The sequence below is a fragment of the Mus caroli genome, unplaced genomic scaffold (assembly GCF_978045245.1).
Source record: "Mus caroli unplaced genomic scaffold, Mus_caroli_1 scaffold_14, whole genome shotgun sequence".
NCBI classification, from domain to species: domain Eukaryota; kingdom Metazoa; phylum Chordata; class Mammalia; order Rodentia; family Muridae; genus Mus; species Mus caroli.
In genome coordinates, this window is record NW_028227269.1 from 33,155,594 (window position 1) to 33,173,968 (window position 18,375).

The 18,375-nt window shown below is 35.4% G+C and overlaps 1 protein-coding gene across 2 annotated transcripts in view; it reads left to right on the forward strand.

The window, feature by feature from the left end:
• Positions 1-18,375, forward strand: part of Snx13 (sorting nexin 13) — a 96,264-nt gene that overhangs the window by 38,383 nt on the left and 39,506 nt on the right. For both annotated transcript variants that reach the window (XM_021178789.3, XM_021178790.3), the window contains exons 5-12: positions 523-644; positions 4,880-5,001; positions 5,086-5,187; positions 6,355-6,443; positions 11,849-11,932; positions 14,194-14,332; positions 14,670-14,758; positions 16,697-16,796. In XM_021178789.3, coding sequence (XP_021034448.2) covers positions 523-644; positions 4,880-5,001; positions 5,086-5,187; positions 6,355-6,443; positions 11,849-11,932; positions 14,194-14,332; positions 14,670-14,758; positions 16,697-16,796 — 847 coding nt within the window. The remainder of the gene's footprint in view (positions 1-522; positions 645-4,879; positions 5,002-5,085; positions 5,188-6,354; positions 6,444-11,848; positions 11,933-14,193; positions 14,333-14,669; positions 14,759-16,696; positions 16,797-18,375) is intronic.

An 18,375-nucleotide genomic window follows, 5' to 3' on the forward strand; every position in this document is an offset into this window, starting at 1 on the left:
AATTAGACTTTTGAGTTATTTTTATTCCTTAAAATTTCTATCTCTTACTTGGTTGAAAATGTTAATTAGAATTAGATAATGATATCCCCTCACAAATATTTTTGATTATATACTTTGATTACAATGGATCTTATGAGGGCATCTTCAAAATATTTGTTTCTATTAATGCCTGGTAGCATTATTTACATCTCATCCAGTTGAACTGAGTTGAACTCTTCAGAATATTACAGGACTGAAAATGTTTTCCAAACATTTTCCAAACTCCAAAATGTTTTCAAACTCTCTGTCTGAATGTAGGTAGCTTTAGATGATGTTTTAATTTGCTTAAAAATTAGAAGTAAATGAGTTGGGGTTGTAAAACATTTTTACAATGGCTTTTAATATGAAGTTTTTATAGAGATGATAGGAATTTATTATCACAATTTAAGATTTATAGAAGAAGAATATAAGTCTTAGTTTTTGTTTGTTTTGCTATTAGTTTTTAAATCCTAAAAACTTGTTTTTCTTAATGTTTTGCTGTAGGTTATCCAGTTTTCCTTGAGGGATTATGTCCAGTACTGGTATTATACATTAAGTGATGATGAGTCATTTCTTCTTGAAATTAGGCAAACTCTTCAAAATGCGCTCATTCAGTTTGCTACTAGGTAAGTTGCACTTATATAGAAAAAATTCATACATGTCATTCTGTACAACAGGAAAACAACTTCCAAATGAAAGGGAATTTTTTAACTAAAAGATAAGTAGAAAAGTAGACTTATTATGGAATATAATGATTACATTATTTATATGAATAATTATTTTCATTTCTCTTGGGCATATATCTAAAACATATTTAATACCTCAGTTATATTTAATATCTTGAGTAAATGCAAATGAAGTGTTTGCATTGTTAAATTCTTATTAGTAGTGTGTGAAACTTAACATTTTTCTCTCTTTTTGACAGTTGTATCATTTTTGATTATAGCTACCTAGTAGGAGTGAGATAGCATTTCATTTTGGTTTTGCCTTACATTTCTCTGAAAGCTAACATTGAGTATCCTCTTGTATGCTTACTAGTCATTGTATGTCAACACTAAGGAGATGTCTAGGCATGCCCTTGCTCTGTTTTAAAATAAGGTTACTCGTACTTTATTATTGGCCATACTTTCCCGTGGGACATGGTAGTGCACATCTATAATCCCAGTACTGGAGTGTGAATAAAGCATCAGGCTACTCCACTGAAGAAAAGGACACTCCCTCTAGTAACCACTGTCTGTCAGTAGGTCCCGAGGGGTGAGGGTCTCGGGGGTCTCTCCCCCATCTGTGATAAAGTATTTAGAGGTTCCATCTTGTGCATGTATGTGTTCATCTAACAACTGTGCTCATTGTTTGTGGAGATCCAAGTCCTTTGGAAAACCCAGAACTTTGGCATCCACACATGTTGGAACCCAGTGTAGAACTGGGTTCCTTATGTGATGTTACAGTGCATTAAATAGCCATTTGGCCAACAGGGCTATTGTTAGGTTGTCAGACTCCTTGTGCAATAACCAGCATGATTTTACTACAGTAGGTATCGTTGGGAGTAGTACTGTAAACAGCGTGAACAGAGAGACGTTGCGGCGTTGGCTGTAACTTTAGAGTGAGTGATATTAAGAGTCTCCTAAGTCTCTGGATAGTCCATCCTTTCGTCTTAGCTCCAAACTTTGTCTCTGTAACTCCTTCCATGGGTGTTTTGTTCCCTCTTCTAAGGAGGAATGAATTATCCACACGTTGCTCTTTGTTCTTCTTGATTTTCTTGTGTTTTGCAAATTGTATCTTGGGTATTCTAAGTTTCTGGGCTAATAACCGCTCATGAGTGAGTGCATATCATGTGTATTCTTTTCTGATTGGGTTACCTCACTAAGGATGATATCCTCCAGATACATCCATTTGCCCAAGAATTTCATAAATTCATTGTTTTTAATAGCTGAGTAGTACTCCATTGTGTAAATGTACCACATTTTCTGTATCCATTCCTCTGTTGAGGGACATCTAGGTTCTTTCCACCTTCTGGCTATTATAAATAAGGCTGCTATGAACATAGTGGAGCATGTGTCCCACCCAGGGATCCATCCCATAATCAGCCACCAAACCCAGACACTATTGCATATGCCAGCAAGATTTTGCTGAAAGGTCCCTGATACAGCTATCTCGAGTGAGGCTATGACCTGGCATATATAGAAATGGATGCTCACAGTCATTTATAGGATGGAACACAGGGCCCCCAATGGAGGAGCTAGAGAAAGTACCCAAGAAGCTGAAGGGGTCTGCAACCCTATAGGTGGAACAAGAATATGAACTAACCAGTACCCCCAGAGCTCATGTCTCTTATGAAGCATGAGATGGCCTAGTTGGCCATCATTGGGAAGAGAGGCCCCTTGGTCTTGCAAACTTTATATGCCCCAGTACAGGGGAACACCAGGGCCAAGAAGTGGGAGTGGGTGGGTAGGGGAGCAGGGCGGGGGAGGGTACAGGGAACTTTCGGGATAGCATTTGAAAAATAAATAAAGAAAATATCTAATAATAATAAAAAAGTCTCCTAAGAAGCTGTGTTGAGAATGTGTAGTTGAATGGTTTCTATTCATAATCATCTCATTCCTCACATATTAATCATGCACCATTTTATAAAGTACTGCATTATTTAACTTTTCTGCTTTTTGTCGAGACAGATATTAAACACTTTTAGTGTAATCTCCTAATATAAATGAAAAACAATAGTGTGGTTGTTGTTCTTAGTATAGGGAATTCTTTGGAGTTCAAATTTCTTTTAATTTTGCAAATAATGTAAGAAACTCAAAATAGAGGGAGTGTTACCCTTTTATTTCTATTTTGAGAAGTAGAAATCTAGATTAGCATTGAATTGTCTATACTAATAGCATTATTGGATGATTTTTATTAATTTAAATGTCAAATGTTCTATTGAATTGAGATGGGTTTTAAAATGCCTTTCAATTTTGGCAAATTTTATGTCATTTAAAAAATTCAGTAATGAATGGTTTTGTCCTACAATGAAAACAAAAATGAAATAGTATAATATTTTTCTTCCAAACTTTTTAGATGGAGCCATTTACCTAATGGCCTGTAGTAAGTACACTTACATTATAAAACTGGAAGTTGCTCACATAAACTATGACTTAAATACTTCTTAAAACCAGAGTATCACTGTGTAGCCAACGCAGGTCTCAGGTTCAGTGCGAATTCCTAGACTCACCTCTGATTTGAGATCCTTCAGCTGCTGCTTGCTTTCAGTGCATGTGTGTCAACATGACGGACTGGGTTGGGTTTTTTGTTTTTTGTTTTTTGTTTTTTGTTTTTTGTTTTTGTTTGTTTGTTTGTTTGAATAAGGCATAGGGGATGGTTTACATTTTTATTTCATATTTTATATTGAGTCATAATATTGATGCCAGGTTAATTTGTATGCTTAAACATGTGTTTATATTTTGAGACTGTTGATTCTTTTGCAGCTTCTAAAGATCGAAACACTGTTATGTTTAATTTCTGTTTGACTTCTCATGTAAGTCAAAGTGTAACTGTGCTTTTACATTACTAGTTAAGGTTTGTTTATCAAACTATAAATGTGCCTTTATAATTAATAGACAAGATTTGTTTGGGAAAAAAATCCATACTCTTTTCAATGTCATCACTGCTCTTCAATGTTTCCACTCAGCAGTCTGTTTTGATTTGAGTTTTGTGGACATTTACTTGTGTGCTACCTACGGATAGGACTGCCAGTGTTTGGCCATAGTTTTATATCCATAGTTAAGGCAGAATGCTCATCTTGTCTTTGCCACTTATCTGACTCTTTAATCAGTGCCTCGTCTTTCTTATTAAAGATGGCTTATTTGCTAGAATGCAAAGCCTCTAACTGAGAAGAAACGCAGTGCCAACCATCAAATAAACATCCACTTGAGTTGTTCATTTCATATGTGTTGTCAGTGGTCACAGTGAGTTTGTGTTCTTCCCTGGTCCCATTAGCCTAGGGTCTCTCATTGACCATCCTCTTCAGGAGCATATCTTACTTCTCTTTGCCTTAGGTATGACCCTGAAAGTTTTATTGGAGTTATATGCTATTTTTATATTATGACTAGTTACTAAGATGTTTCCTAACGTGTGCTGCTGTTGAAACATTGTACTAGATAATTTTATAGGATCAATATTCAACATTTTGTATTTTAAACGGTTTTGTAATGCTATGCTGACCATCATCTTTAAGCTAAGCAGTTCTGTGTGTCTTGTTATTTAGTGGCTGTAGTCTTAAGTGGTGGTATATACAAAAAAGAAGTAAGTTACCATATACATTTGGTTTCAGAAGATAGGTTGTGTAACTAAAAGAATGTGTGGAAAATTTAGAAGGGATTCAGAAGAAACCAAGAAATGTCTGCAACATCTTAAGCAAGTAGACAGTCTGAACCTCTCAGGTGTTTTTATATCTGTGTTGAGAAATTATGTGATGGATCTACGGGGAGGCTTATTTCATATGTAACTAAAACCATTTTACTGCATTTGCTAATTTTAAGAATTTAAATTGAATTTTTATACCTTTGGACATTACTTAAAATATGTTGTCAGAAGACAAAGTGAAATAAGAGCTGACGTATTTAAGAATCTTATGTCATAAACTCTGAGATAGAAAAGTAATTAAGGAACAAAATCTCCACATGAGATGTTAAGGGATGCGCTGTGGTTCTGAGCACCTTCGGCTCTTGCAAAGGACCAGAGTTTGCTTCTTGACACCCATGACTAGCGGCTTGTAGCTGCTATAACTCTCGCTCCAGGGGCTCTGACAGTTACCTTCATTAAAGTAGATGTACATTTTTGTAAAGCGCTTATATAATGATTTATTGTTTTTTTTTTCTACAAGGTCAAAAGAAATAGACTGGCAGCCTTATTTTACTACACGCATTGTAGATGATTTTGGCACTCACCTACGAGTATTCAGAAAGGCTCAACAGAGAGTAACAGAGAAAGATGATCAAGTAAAAGGTACTGATTTTATTTCATTTGAAAGTCAGGATGTAAAAATGTCTTATTTCTTTGTGTATTCTCAGTTATTCCTTGTTGTTCTAGGTACAGCAGAGGATCTGGTAGAAACCTTTTTTGAAGTTGAAGTTGAAATGGAGAAGGATGTTTGCCGGGATCTAGTGTGCACTTCTCCCAAGGATGAAGAAGGTTTCACTTTTACTATAACCTTTCTGAGTCCAGTCACAGGATAGAGACAAGGGGGCAGAGCAGTTCTAGGGTGGCATTTTTCTTACACAGGATAGCTTTATATAGAAAACACTATTTTATTATAATGCTTTCAAATAGCTTCTGCATCCTTTTCTCATCCTGACGGTTATCTTTAAATAACTGAACACTTACATTTTGAGAACAATAGTTAATTTCAATTTACTATCTCTACCCTGAGTATACCTGTTATCCTAAAAGCATTTCTAGTTAATTTCAAATAAAATGTTTAGATTGCTATATGCTGTTTAATTTATTTGACTAGATACTGGAATAAGTGTTTCTTGATGTTTATATAAAATTTCCTCTTGATGAGAAGTTAGACAAATTTTGGTAGAGGTTTTTTTTTTTTTAATTTCAGTTTAGTCTCATGATTAGGTGTTTCCTATGGCATGTATTTTTACCAATGGGATTAGCTTTAGAGTTGTTTCCCAGGAAATTTCCATGTGGGAACAGCAATAATGAAGAATTGGTAGTTCTGGAAGTGATTTTCTTCAGTTTTGAGAATATGCTAAACTTTTCTCACCTTTACTATTATTTTATTCTTCCCCATTTTTTCTATTTTTTTTCCTGTTTATACTTATTATTAAGTTCAGTTTTCACTGCCAGTTCATAAAAATTGTGTGAAAGTAGTTAAGTAACAGGCACTTGCAGTGCTATGAAGTATGCATGTGAGGTGAGCTTCCTAAAACCAGCATACTAGAAGAGCTTTTGGCTACATTGTTTTTACATACTGAAATTGTACAAGTGCTGTTTTCCATCAATAATTACTAGGTTATCTTTATATGTACAAATAACTTCTAAGTATGCAAGGGTAATAATTAATACATAGAAATGAAAAATACATTGTGCCCTTAAAACTGTTTTAGAGAAAAACAATTTTGTCATTAAAAGATCTCATGATTAATAAGACTGGTTCAAACCGATAGAACTTTGATTAATGTAAGGTCATACTGGAGAACAGTGAAGACAGTTTAGTGAACACATATGTAAGTAGCAAAGAAGGAAGTTGTGATGAATACGAACCATCTTTAAAATGTTTTTTATATTAAGAATAGATAGAGACTCTAGATTTTCTAATGTCATTATAGCTACTTTTTCTGTTTTTAGGATTCCTAAGGGATTTGTGTGAGGTTTTATTATATTTATTGCTACCTCCTGGAGATTTCCAGAGCAAGATCATGCGATACTTTGTCAGGGTAAGCCTAAATTCATATCAAATAATGACATAAAGGAACTTAGCGCAATAGTTCTCAAAAATCTTTGGCCATAAGACCCAGTAAAACGTCATAATTATTGAAGTATCAAAGAACTTTTTAAAATGTGATTCTTCATCTATACTATATATATGTGTTATAAATTACAAAATGAAATTTTGAACCCTGACTATGTAAGTATACACTCGTTTAGCTGATAGGTCACTGACATGCCACCTTGTTCCTTTTAAAGTCTTACTGTATGCTTGTTAGAATCTGAGAGTAAAAAGGAAATGAGAAAAACATTTGGATTTATATTACCCTGAGCTCACCAACCTTGTGTGACCTCATAAGCTAGCAGGGTTGGGCCTGGGTAGCATTTGAATGGGAAAAATGACCTTGGGGACCTTTTCTGAATTCTCCAGAGTCACAAGCCATTACTTTTGAGAACTGCCTTAGAGTTAGGTACTTTATTCTTTGGTTATAATACATAGAACTTTTTTTAAAATTGAAAAAGTATTCATACAATATATTTTTATCATGTTTCCTCCCTGAATTCTCCCTACCCACCCTACTTCATGTTCCTTTTTTGTGTCACTCTCAAAAACAAAACAGAAATCAAGAAACATAGAAAAATCTCACAACACCCTAACAGAAATATAGTAAGACAAAAACAAAACAAAACAAAACAAAACAAAACAAAACATGATGTCCACAAAATATCATTGCATTCATTTTGTGTTGGCCAGCTACTCCTGGGCTGGGACCTTCCCTTAAGTGTGGTTGATATACCCAGTGAGACTCCATGGGAGAAAGTTGATTTTTCTCTTTGCCAATAGCATCAGTTATAGATAGCTTCTTGGTTACAGGTGGGACTCTGTGTCTATTTCCCCTTCTTAGTGCTGGAACCCTGCCTGTCTTGATCCTGTACAGGTTTTGAGATCATATTTGAGTCCTGTTGTGGCTGGATGATAATGTTTCTTTGAAGTCATCCATCACCTTTGTCTCTTAAAATCCTCTTGCTTCCTCCTTTGCATAGTTCCTTGAACCCTGAAAGGAAGGATTTGGTAAAAATAACACTTTTAGGACTAAGTGTGCCAAAGACTCACACTCTGCCTATTTCCAGTTGCGTGTCTCTGTGCAAATTCCATTCTACTGCAACAAGCATCATCTCTGGTTTGTGTAGTAAAGTTCCAAAAAGAGATTATATTCAGGAATGTTTCAAATGGGGGAAATAAAGCCTCATTATAGGACTACACAGACAGTATTGCATATGCCAGCAAGATTTTGCTGACAGGAACCTGATACAGGAACCATAGTCTCTTGTGAGGCTATGCCAGTGCCTGGCAAATAAGGAAGTGGATGCTCACAGTCATCTATTGGATGGAACACAGGGCTCCCAGTGGAAGAGCTAGAGAAAGTACCCAAGGAGCTGAAGGGGTCTGCAACCCTATAGGAGGAACAACAATATGAACTAACCAGTACCCCCAGAGCACATGTCTCTAGCTGCATATGTAACAGAAGATGGCCTAGTTGACCATCAATGGGAGGAGAGGTCCTTGGTCTTGCAAAGATCATATGCCCCAGTACAGGGGAATGTCAGGGCCAGGAAGTTCGAATGGGTGGGTTGGGGAGCAGGGCAGGGGGAGGGTGTAGGGGACTTTTGGGATAGCATTTGAAATGTAAATGAAGAAAATATCTAATAAAAAAAAGAAATGGAAATTTATAGTCAAGGAATAGGGAGGTGATCAGTGAACCCACTGAATATTACATTTTTATTATTCATTCTTCTATTGGTGGGTGTCTAGTCTGTTCGTTTCTGGCTATTTTGAATAGAGCAGCAATGAACATAGATGAGCTAGTGTCTTTGTAGTAGGATGTAGGGTCCTTTTGGTGTATGCTCAAGAGTGATAGAGTTGGCTCCTGAGGTAGATCTATTCCCAGCTTCCTAAGGAGCCACCACAGTGATTTACTGTACTCCCACCAGCAGTGGTTGAATGTTCCCTTTACCCCACATCCTCACCAGCATGCCAGCTCACTTTAGTTTTATAGGTCAGGCCAACCTGTGTAGTGATGGCATGGTGGCTGTGTCCTCCCACATCAGTTAAGAAATGCCCTACAGAAGTGACCACAGGCCAATCTGATTTGGATAGTTTTTCAGTTGAGCTTTCCTATTTTTTATCAAGATGATAGTTGAAGCTAACTATGACAGATGAAAGATAAGGGGTGGCCACAGGTTATACACCCTCATTAGATTCCTGCTAGAGGAGGGCCAGGATGATCAGATAGCACGAATGAGGATGAGAAGTTTGATCAGAGATTGAGGGTGGAGGCAGTCTAGCTAAACACCTTTGGTTGGATTATTGCTAAACTGCTTGCTACAATGATGAAAACAGGTTGAGGTCTGATTTGGAAGAGCCTGTAAGTAACTAATTAGAGTTGGGTTGAAGATAAAGCTGTCACCAGGCAACTGTAGTTACACCCGTTTTATTCCCCCAGAAGTACCAGTTTCTTTTCACTCACTGACAGTTGTTTCATGCTTCTCAATTCTCCTTCAGAATGACTTTGTTAATTTCTTAGCTAGCTCCTGTTCTGTTTTTCCCAGGACTGAAGGCAGTGCAGAGTTCTTTTCCTTTGTAGTAGTCACTGTTATTTTAAGTAATAAATTGGATTTTGTGTTTTCAATTGGTGTTTTTCTCCATAATGGACTGGGAGCTGAGTCCATACCAGTCAGTATCTATATTCTTGTGAGTCTAGTGGTTAGCTCACTGTGATAATATAGCTCATACCAAACCAGTGATTATCTTGTGATGGAAGATGAAGTGTCCTCTTGGTGTTTGTGTCATACATGCTATTGCAGAGCCAAGAATGAAGATTTGCTTTGTGAAGTGACATTATTGTTTAAAAATGTACAAAAAGGTAGTCAATGTATTTGTATCACTGTAGATTGGCTTTATGATAGATTTCATTCTTTTTGGTCAAATCTACTTTAGTACAACACTGATTTCAGCAAGTCAATTTTGTTCATTTCACTTATAGCCCTTTATCAGGTTTTTTTTTGTTTGTTTGTTTAAATTTAAACTTTCACAAGAGTAATTTTGTTTATATTAAATAATTAAGAGGTTTTTCTGCGGTATGCATTTGTTCTTTTTTTTTTTTTTTTTTTTTGTTTGTTTGTTTTTTGGTTTTTTGAGACAGGGTTTCTCTGTATAGCCCTGGCTGTCCTGGCACTCGCTTTGTAGACCAGGCCAGTCTCTGCCTCCCGAGTGCTGGGATTAAAGGCGTGTGCCACCACGCCCAGCTTGCATTTGTTCTTTTTAATGCATAGATTGTACAAATACCGTAATTGTCTAAGGTAATTGCTATTTAACTACTTTTACTTTCTTTCTATCACTGTGGTTTATTCACTGAAGGATTCATGACTCAGTAACTTAAATTGGAATTTAGTGCAATCTTTTAGAAATTTGAGGCCTTGGACCAGCAAGAATGACCTGAGGTCAGTTTCCAGAACCCACATAATGGAAGAGGAGTCCATTCAAATTTTCCTCTGACCACATGTGTTGAGTTGTGTCTCCCCAGCCACCATATTATAATAATAAGTGTGAAAAGGTTGGGGGTCTTGCTCTAAGAATTGCAAGCCAGAGGCATGTTATTGTGCATCCCTGGGACCACAGGGATGCAGTACAATCCTGTGACAAACCTTTGTCTAGTCATACATTTATTGAGGAGAATTAGAAGACCAGAGTAATTTTCTAAGACAGATTCACTGATTATATTAAATAATAAACATAAAATGACATTTATTTCCAATCTTTTTTTTTTCATTTTGAAAAGTAATTAGAAAATTGATTTTGGGGACTGAATTTTTTCCTTATAAACTATATTTTAAATTTTGAACATGTAGGTCATAAACAGAATTTGAAGAAAGAAATTCATATATAAATATATCTTTAAAGACAGTAGAAAGCCTGGCGTAGTGTCTTGTGTCTATAATCTCAAATGTTAGGAGGTTGAGGCAGGAGGGTTCAATGTCAACCTCAGATACATAAAAGGTTTGAGGCCGGTTTCTGTTACCTGAGACTCTGTCTCAGGAGTAAAACAAAAACAAAAAAAAGTTAGAAGCTACAGCTCACTCTGAAAGGATCAATTCCTCATAATCTAGAACTGTTAAGACTCTCAATAACAGTGTCTAGAAGTTACTGGTGCCTACATTACTGCTTGTTAAAAACTAATTCAGTATGGGATAATGGTTGTTGGTGACAATATTTGCTCATGCAGGATTATACAGTATTTCTTTAAAGAAAAAAAGACTGCTGGATTCATATGGACACACACACATACACACACACACACACACACACAGAGCAAATGGTCTTTTAAGAGAATCAGTCTTTTAATGTTGTATTGTTAGCATTATGAGTATTCTCAAGGATGAATTTTGTTAATTTCAGATATCACAGGCATTAAACTATGACTAAAACTTGCTTTAAAAGTCTATGTTAGTAGTATCAGTTCTAAGTTCTTATGTCTTCATTTCTATTTGTGTAAATATATGCCCTTGTTGGACTTAAATAGCTTAGAGGAGTGGGTAAATATATTTAAAGATAAGTAAATAACTAGACTAGTTGAGGAATTACATTTATACATGGAGGCTCCTAGGCAGTGCTACCATGTGAGAGAAATGTGAGATGTAAAATAAGAATCCTTCTAAGAGACAGAGCTGGAAATGCAGGCACAGCTGTATTTTAAACTTGCAAGTGAGAAAGATGAGCTGGAACTCTCAGGACACACTTCATAGGCTCAGTGGTTCTGGGAGAGCATAAAAACTGCAAGGCCTGGGACTGTAGACAGTGTAGGTAGATTTTATTATTTATTTCTCACTTTTTTTTTTTACTATGATAATACTCAGGTAGAGGAGACACTTGTGTTCCAGTTATGCAGATTTACCTAATATTGATACCACACGGTACTTGTTCTATCTCATCACTTAAAATAAACATAATCTCAAGTTGATGTGTATCTTCTCCTTTTTATTTTTAAATACTAGGTTCTTTAGTCTATAAACACCTTTATTCTAATATTTTGTCTTTTAGAAATTCACATAAATACTTACAAGCCAGAGGTGTCCTTTTATGGTGTTTTTAAAAATAATTCCCTTCTAATTGTCAAAGAGATGTGTTTAAGTTAATGTATTTTGATGTGGAGGTGGTAGCTCACCTTTTATATTTTGGTTGTGAGCCTAGCCTTTAGCAGCTGAGTCATCTCTCTAGCATGGTAGCTCACCTTTTTATAAGGCTGCAGTGAGTCCATGTTCCATGTGTATTATAGCGCTTACTGTTGTTTCAGGAATCCACTGTTAGATTTGAGAATATGCTAAATTCAGGTATGTATTTTAAATTTAATTTTAGGAAATCCTTGCACGAGGAATTCTTCTTCCATTAATAAATCAACTCAGTGATCCTGATTATATTAATCAATATGTCATATGGATGGTAAGTACCTTTTAATATTGTGACTTGTATTTGAGTATTTAAAATAGTTTTTTAGCAGTAAAAATATTGTCTGAAGATCAAAGTGATTAACCAACAGTATATGAAAGAAATGGAATAAAAGGAACGTGTTAAATTGTCTCTGCATTTTCTGGTACCTTTCTTTCTATTATGGTGTTGCTACTATCTATCTTAAGTAATGGCGTTTACTGCCTGTGTTGTCTAGGAAGATTTTAACAATGCTCCTATATGCTACAGATTACCTATCTGAAGTGTTTAAGACCTGCCTTGCTGTCCTCAAAGTATAAGGCTTATGCTTTTAATACTCTGGTCTTCAGGCTTCTTTTTTTGTTTGTTTGTTTGTTTAGTTAATTGTGTAATATTTAGTATTTCATTTTAGAAGGTCAGGCAGCTTTTTAGCTAGTATTTCTTCCTTCTCTTTTGTAACTATTACAATTTTAGTGGTTGTTATAAAAATTAGAATGAGCTGCTTCAACAGCATATGCATAGAACAGTGTTTCACTGTCTCATATCCAATCTGAGCCTTGCCAGCAGAATCATTTCAACTCCTTGTCTCGTGGGCTCATGTCACAGATAGTTTATATATTTATACATATACTTAATTTATTCAGTACTGCAATTTAGGTTTTTTTTTATATCATAGTTTCTTTAAAAAAATACTAAGGAAAAATAAAACTTCTGAGTACTAGTCTACATGTATCATTTTTAATGATCCACATTGTTTTCTTATAATTTTAAATTTGTTCTTATTTTCTTTTATGTGAACAGTTTCTTAAAGGAATTGTATACTTTTTAAGCTTGATGGCAGTAATGGCATCAAACTCACTAAGCCTTTGCTTATTGGAAAATATGCTTGCTATAAGGTTACATATTTCTGTTTTCTCTAGAGTGCTTGACTGTTTTATATTAGTACTTTTGAAGGTGTTTGATTGGAAAAATAAGTTGGTCTTCTTGCTTTCCTTGTTTCTAATGAAAAGCAAGCGTCAGTATTGTGACTGTGTCTGTTTTTGTGGTTCTGAGCCTTTGCAGTCTCCGCCCTTTGGCTTTGTGCTGAAGAGTCACAGACGTTTTGCTGCCTTTCTGTAGCTCTGTTGTTTTGCCTAGATGAAAGTGTTTTATCCAACACAGAGATTAACATAGAGATTATTGTGTAGATATTAAATGCTCAGGTACTCACCATGTGATAACCAAGCCATGATCAAGTCTAATATAATCCTCTCTTGTAGTTGCTGAATGTGCCTATGAGAGGGAGGTCTTCCCTCAGTGTACTTTCATAAAGGAGTACTCATCCTATCTGTATTCTTACTCTGGCTTGTACTCTGGTATTTTTCTTCTGTTACTTCCACCTTTTAATTAAAAACAAACAAACAAACAAACAAACAACTGCCTTGGTGCTGTATGGGAAACTTTTCCTGGGACACCAAGATGTGTGTCTACTCATTCCAGAAAGGGAGCGCATGGCAGACCAAAGTCATAATTACACCAAACAAACAATGAATTATTGCTGGGACTACTCATACCTGCTCAGGCCAAGAAACTTGGTAAACTTGCAGAGCTACCTCTAAGACCTGCAGCTTTTCTAAGTTATTACCCATGTTGGGGTTCTGCTTATAAATCATCCCTGCTCCATATAAGAAACCCCTTGTCCACATCGCCATTAGTGGTACCAATAACAATCCATTGGTCTGTTTGACTTTGGTCTGTCATGGTTTCCCTTTCTGGAGCGAGTAGACATGCACGTATTGGGTGTCCCAGGAAAAGTTTCCCTATACCACCAAGATAGGGTTTTATTGAAGGTGGAAGTAATGGAAATATAAAAACAAGAAGAATACCAAGAGCTACAAGACAGAGTAAGAGAACAGATGAGTGTCTAATCCTAGTTGACTTGATTTCTTTCACAGTGAGAGCTCAAGCCCCTACAGCACTAAAGAACTTTTACTCCGTTCCTGTTGATCTCATCTTCTGGTTTTGAGGTCTTTCTCATGTAGCTTCAGCCACCTTGATTTCCTTGCTGCCCTCAGTCATTCTGAGCATCGTTCTGTGCTTTTCAGTACCTACTATGTGTGGCTTCTGTTTTGTTTATAGTGTGTGACCCATTTTATTGTAATTGCTTACACTCTGCTTTTTTCTTTTGGTGTACTCACTTGGTTTGTAGTGAGTGGTGTGTGCCTGGGGTTTCATATTGAATTTTTCTCTTAGTAAGCAATCCCTTGCCTACCTGTTCTTTAAAACTTTATTTTCAGATCCGTGATTCAAATTGCAACTATGAGGCCTTTATGAACATTATTAAATTAAGTGACAATATTGGAGAGTTAGAGGCAGTCAGAGATAAGGCAGCAGAAGAGCTACAGTATCTTAGATCCTTAGATACAGCCGGTGATGGTAAGTGAGTCTCTTCAAGGAATACCGTAGCCTTAATCAAACTTAATTTACATAAGTAGAATCATAAATACCTGCTTTTTAATACTCAAATTAAGCATTCCTTCCTGTATTAACATGTTCTTAGAGTAAAAACATTGCTTTCTAAATTTGAGGGTAATGGTATTGCTATTTTCCCTAACATACTATATGATTAAATTAAATAATTTCATGAAGCAATTACAGTTTTTATTGAAACAAAATTGCTATATTGATTATTTTGTTGAATTACAATAAATAAAAGTATTTCTGAAATACCTCAACCATTTTTAGTTTATACTAAATCTGGTTTTTTTTTCAGATATCAACACTATAAAAAATCAAATAAATAGCTTATTATTTGTAAAGAAAGTATGTGATTCAAGAATACAACGGTTACAGTCAGGCAAAGTAAGTATAACATACTTGTAAAATAATGCCTAGTTGTAAATACTTTATTGTGATTAAAATGTCTAGTTTGTGGTAAAACATAGGATATTAATTAATGAAGTTATTTACAATAGGACTTAAACAAAAAGAGCACATGCATGTGTGTGCCTGCACTGCTCATGTGTGTCTGTGTGCGCGTGTGTATGTGTGATAGAAGTGTCTTCCATTGTTTTCCACCTTATTTAGAGATAGGATCTTTCAGTGAACCTGGAGCTCCCCTGAGAACTGCAGATGCTGGCCACTGTGCTCTGAAAGTAACCTGTCTCTCCCGTATCATTCTCCAGTACTTGGGATATAGAAACAAACCTCTGTGGCTGGCTTTTTTTTGTATAAGTTCTGGGGATCTTCAAGCTTGCACAGCAAGCATTTTGCCAACTGAGTGTATTTTTAGCCCCCAAAACAATAACTTTATATGATACAGTATTATTCTTTCTAAAGCATTTTGGAAGATTGATTTTTAACACTGCTTGAAAGGTTCCCCTCTGCAGTGTTGCAGGACTCTGCTGATCTCTGTTAAGCTATGGAGAGAGGTCTCATTTTATAGAATGTTGTTTGTTAAAGTTGTCAAGAATAAGGTTTGCTTTAAACAATAATTAGTGAAATTTATGTGAAGATAAGATGTATTTGACAGCTGTTTCAGAAACACTTGGTGAATCAGGACAAAAATAAGTACAAAACACCCAAATATTGATGATGGTTGTTAGAAGCAGCAGAGGTTTAATTTCTGAGCCTGCTTATGAGCATATAGAGTGATATGGTAGTCGGCACAGCATCTGTATACGCACTGCCAACATCTGATGTGCAAATTGTTGTAGCAGGAAATGGTACAGCATAGTATATTGGTCTACTGCTAGCCCACAATGCTTCAGTAAGTTCGTGGGAACAAAATCTGAAGCCTAGTTGGAGCTGAGTAGAGATGAGTGTGTGTTGATGGTCAAGTTGCACTTTCACATGAGTTCTTGCTTGCCTTTCTTTGCTGGGATAACACTGATCAAAAACAACATAGAGAAGGAAGGATTTTGTCTTACACTTTTAGGTCACAATTCGTAATTAAGAGAAGTCAGGGTAGGAATTAGCTTGGAAACTGTGAAAGAATGCTGCTTACTGACTTGCTCTTTGGCTCACAACGCCAGTTTCCCATACAGTACAGACTCAAGCCGTCTAGCTCTCTTGCTACCCACAGCGGGCCGGACCCTCCCACATGCATGATCAGTTTAGACCATAACTAACCTTTCTGGTGTTTGTTTTCCTTGTCTGTAAAGTCAGGTTGATACTAACCAACAGGATTGCTGTTCAGCTTAAATGAAGTTATATGTGGAATGGATCCAGGGTAGTGCCTGGCACTAAATGCTCATTACACTTTGAGCCTCTTCTCTTACTGTATTGCTTTGACTATATTTTACCTCTTATAGTCTGAAAGAAATATATAGTTTAATAGCAACAGAGGTTTTACTCTGTAAAAAGCAACATTGCTTTTTGGATATATTTTTATATAACAGGAAGCTGTTAGATAAATGCTAATCAAAATGTAAAGTTAATGAGGTCCATTATGGATTTTTAGGTACATGAAACATTCAAACATAGTCTTTTGCTTTTATTTCCTATAATGTTTGTTTTATTGTGGAATATGTAGAAATAGAGAATACATGAAAAAACAATGATATAGATTATCTTATATTGGGGAAAATCAGTGTTATATTTTAAATGATTATTTGGTAACTATTTCTTAAAATGAATAAGCACTTAGAGTTACTGAGCAGAGTTTTTATTGGGAATCATAATACAATCTTTGCTTTTGTCACGTTTTGATAGAATATTGCATTTTCTTATATTCATATAAACATCCTACCCTAATGATTGATGACTGAAGTCCTTACTTGTATTCACTTGTGTTTGTAGGAAATAAATACTGTGAAGCTAGCAGCAAACTTTGGGAAACTTTGTACAGTCCCCTTGGACAGCATTCTTGTAGACAATGTTGCACTACAATTTTTTATGGGTAGGTAAAACTTCATTTAAATAATAGGGACACTAAATTTTTTTGGATTTTAAACTTGTGGTAAAGATAAAAGTAACACAAAACTCCAAAACTTAATAAAAATATAGTTCAGTGATATTACATACATTGTTGAGGTACAAGCATCCTGTGTCTATCTCTCTACACTGATTCTTCTGGGATAAGGCTGACTTCCTGCTTATGAAAGTGACCTCAGGACTCTTCCATGTTGTAGCATCTGTCAGAATTTTTCTCCTTCCAAAGGCTGTCACATACATAAACACATGTGTGCATGTGCATGTTTCCAGTACCCTTTGCATGTCCACATATCCTCATAGGAATCTTGGGTTGCTTCTGTAGTTTAGTTAGTGTGAGTCAGGTTGCAGTGTACATAGATGTATAGGTAGCTTTTTAAGATTCTTCTTTCATTTCTGTTACATATATAACAATAAGTGGTATTAGTGAATCATATTAAGTTTGTGTACTACTTTTGAAGACCCACTATACTTTTTATCAGTGACTGTCCCGTCTTCCATTTTAGCTAGTTCACTCTCCCAGGTCTTTTCTCAGTCTTCCTTAGAGTTCTGTCAGGCCCTGCCAGGACTTCTTCATGGAGTTGGCTTCCTGTTCTGCTACCTTGCATGTAGTTTTATAATTTAAAGTATTAGTGAATTTTGAATGATTATTTTGCACTCCAATTTGAGCTCATTTTTTTCTTTTTCTTTAGAAACTATGGAGGTAGCTATTTGTTTGGAAATAGAAAATGTTTTTCATAACTAAAGAACACTTGGCAAACTATTATTATTATTATATATAATAGAAGGTTCTAGTATGCTTTAAAATTCATTGAGAAACATTATTTTCTTGGCCCAGTACTTGGTAAATAGAAGCAGAAGGATTAGGAGAACAAGGTTATCAGCTATATAGCAGTTCCATGGCCAGCCTGAGCTTCATAAGTTCCTGTCTCAAAACAAACATAAAAAAATAATACTTTATTTGGAGCACATAATATGTAAAATTATATTTATTTGTGAGTGAGAGATTTGTTTTATGCTGATTTTATAGTACTTGCTTATTATTTTTTAATATCACATTAAAATTATTTTTCTATGGCAGACATTTCCAGTAAAAATCCTTGAGTCATCTTTTGTTTAATCAAAGTATATGTGGTTTCATACAGTGCTAATCTTAATTTTAATATTTCTAGAAAATTTCATGTTATTACTAAATTTCATTCAGATTAGATATTGAGTGTTGATGAAGCAGTTAGTAACATAAAGTCTCATGAAGCTTGTTCACTAGAAATTCTATCAAGACAAGATACTAAAAATCTTTACGTTGAGCATAGTGATTTGTGCCTATACTCATGAGGATTAAGTAGAGATCTTTAGTTGTAAGCCTGGATTACTAGCGAGATTTTTTTTTCCTCAAAAACAAACAGAAAAAGCATTCTCCTGTTTCCTATGTAACTGTTATTTAGCTTAACCAATTTACAATTAGATTTTAACATGACCTTTTTACATTCGAGACTTATAAACCTTTTGCTTTTAATTGTTTCTTGTATTTTTTGAGATTAATATAA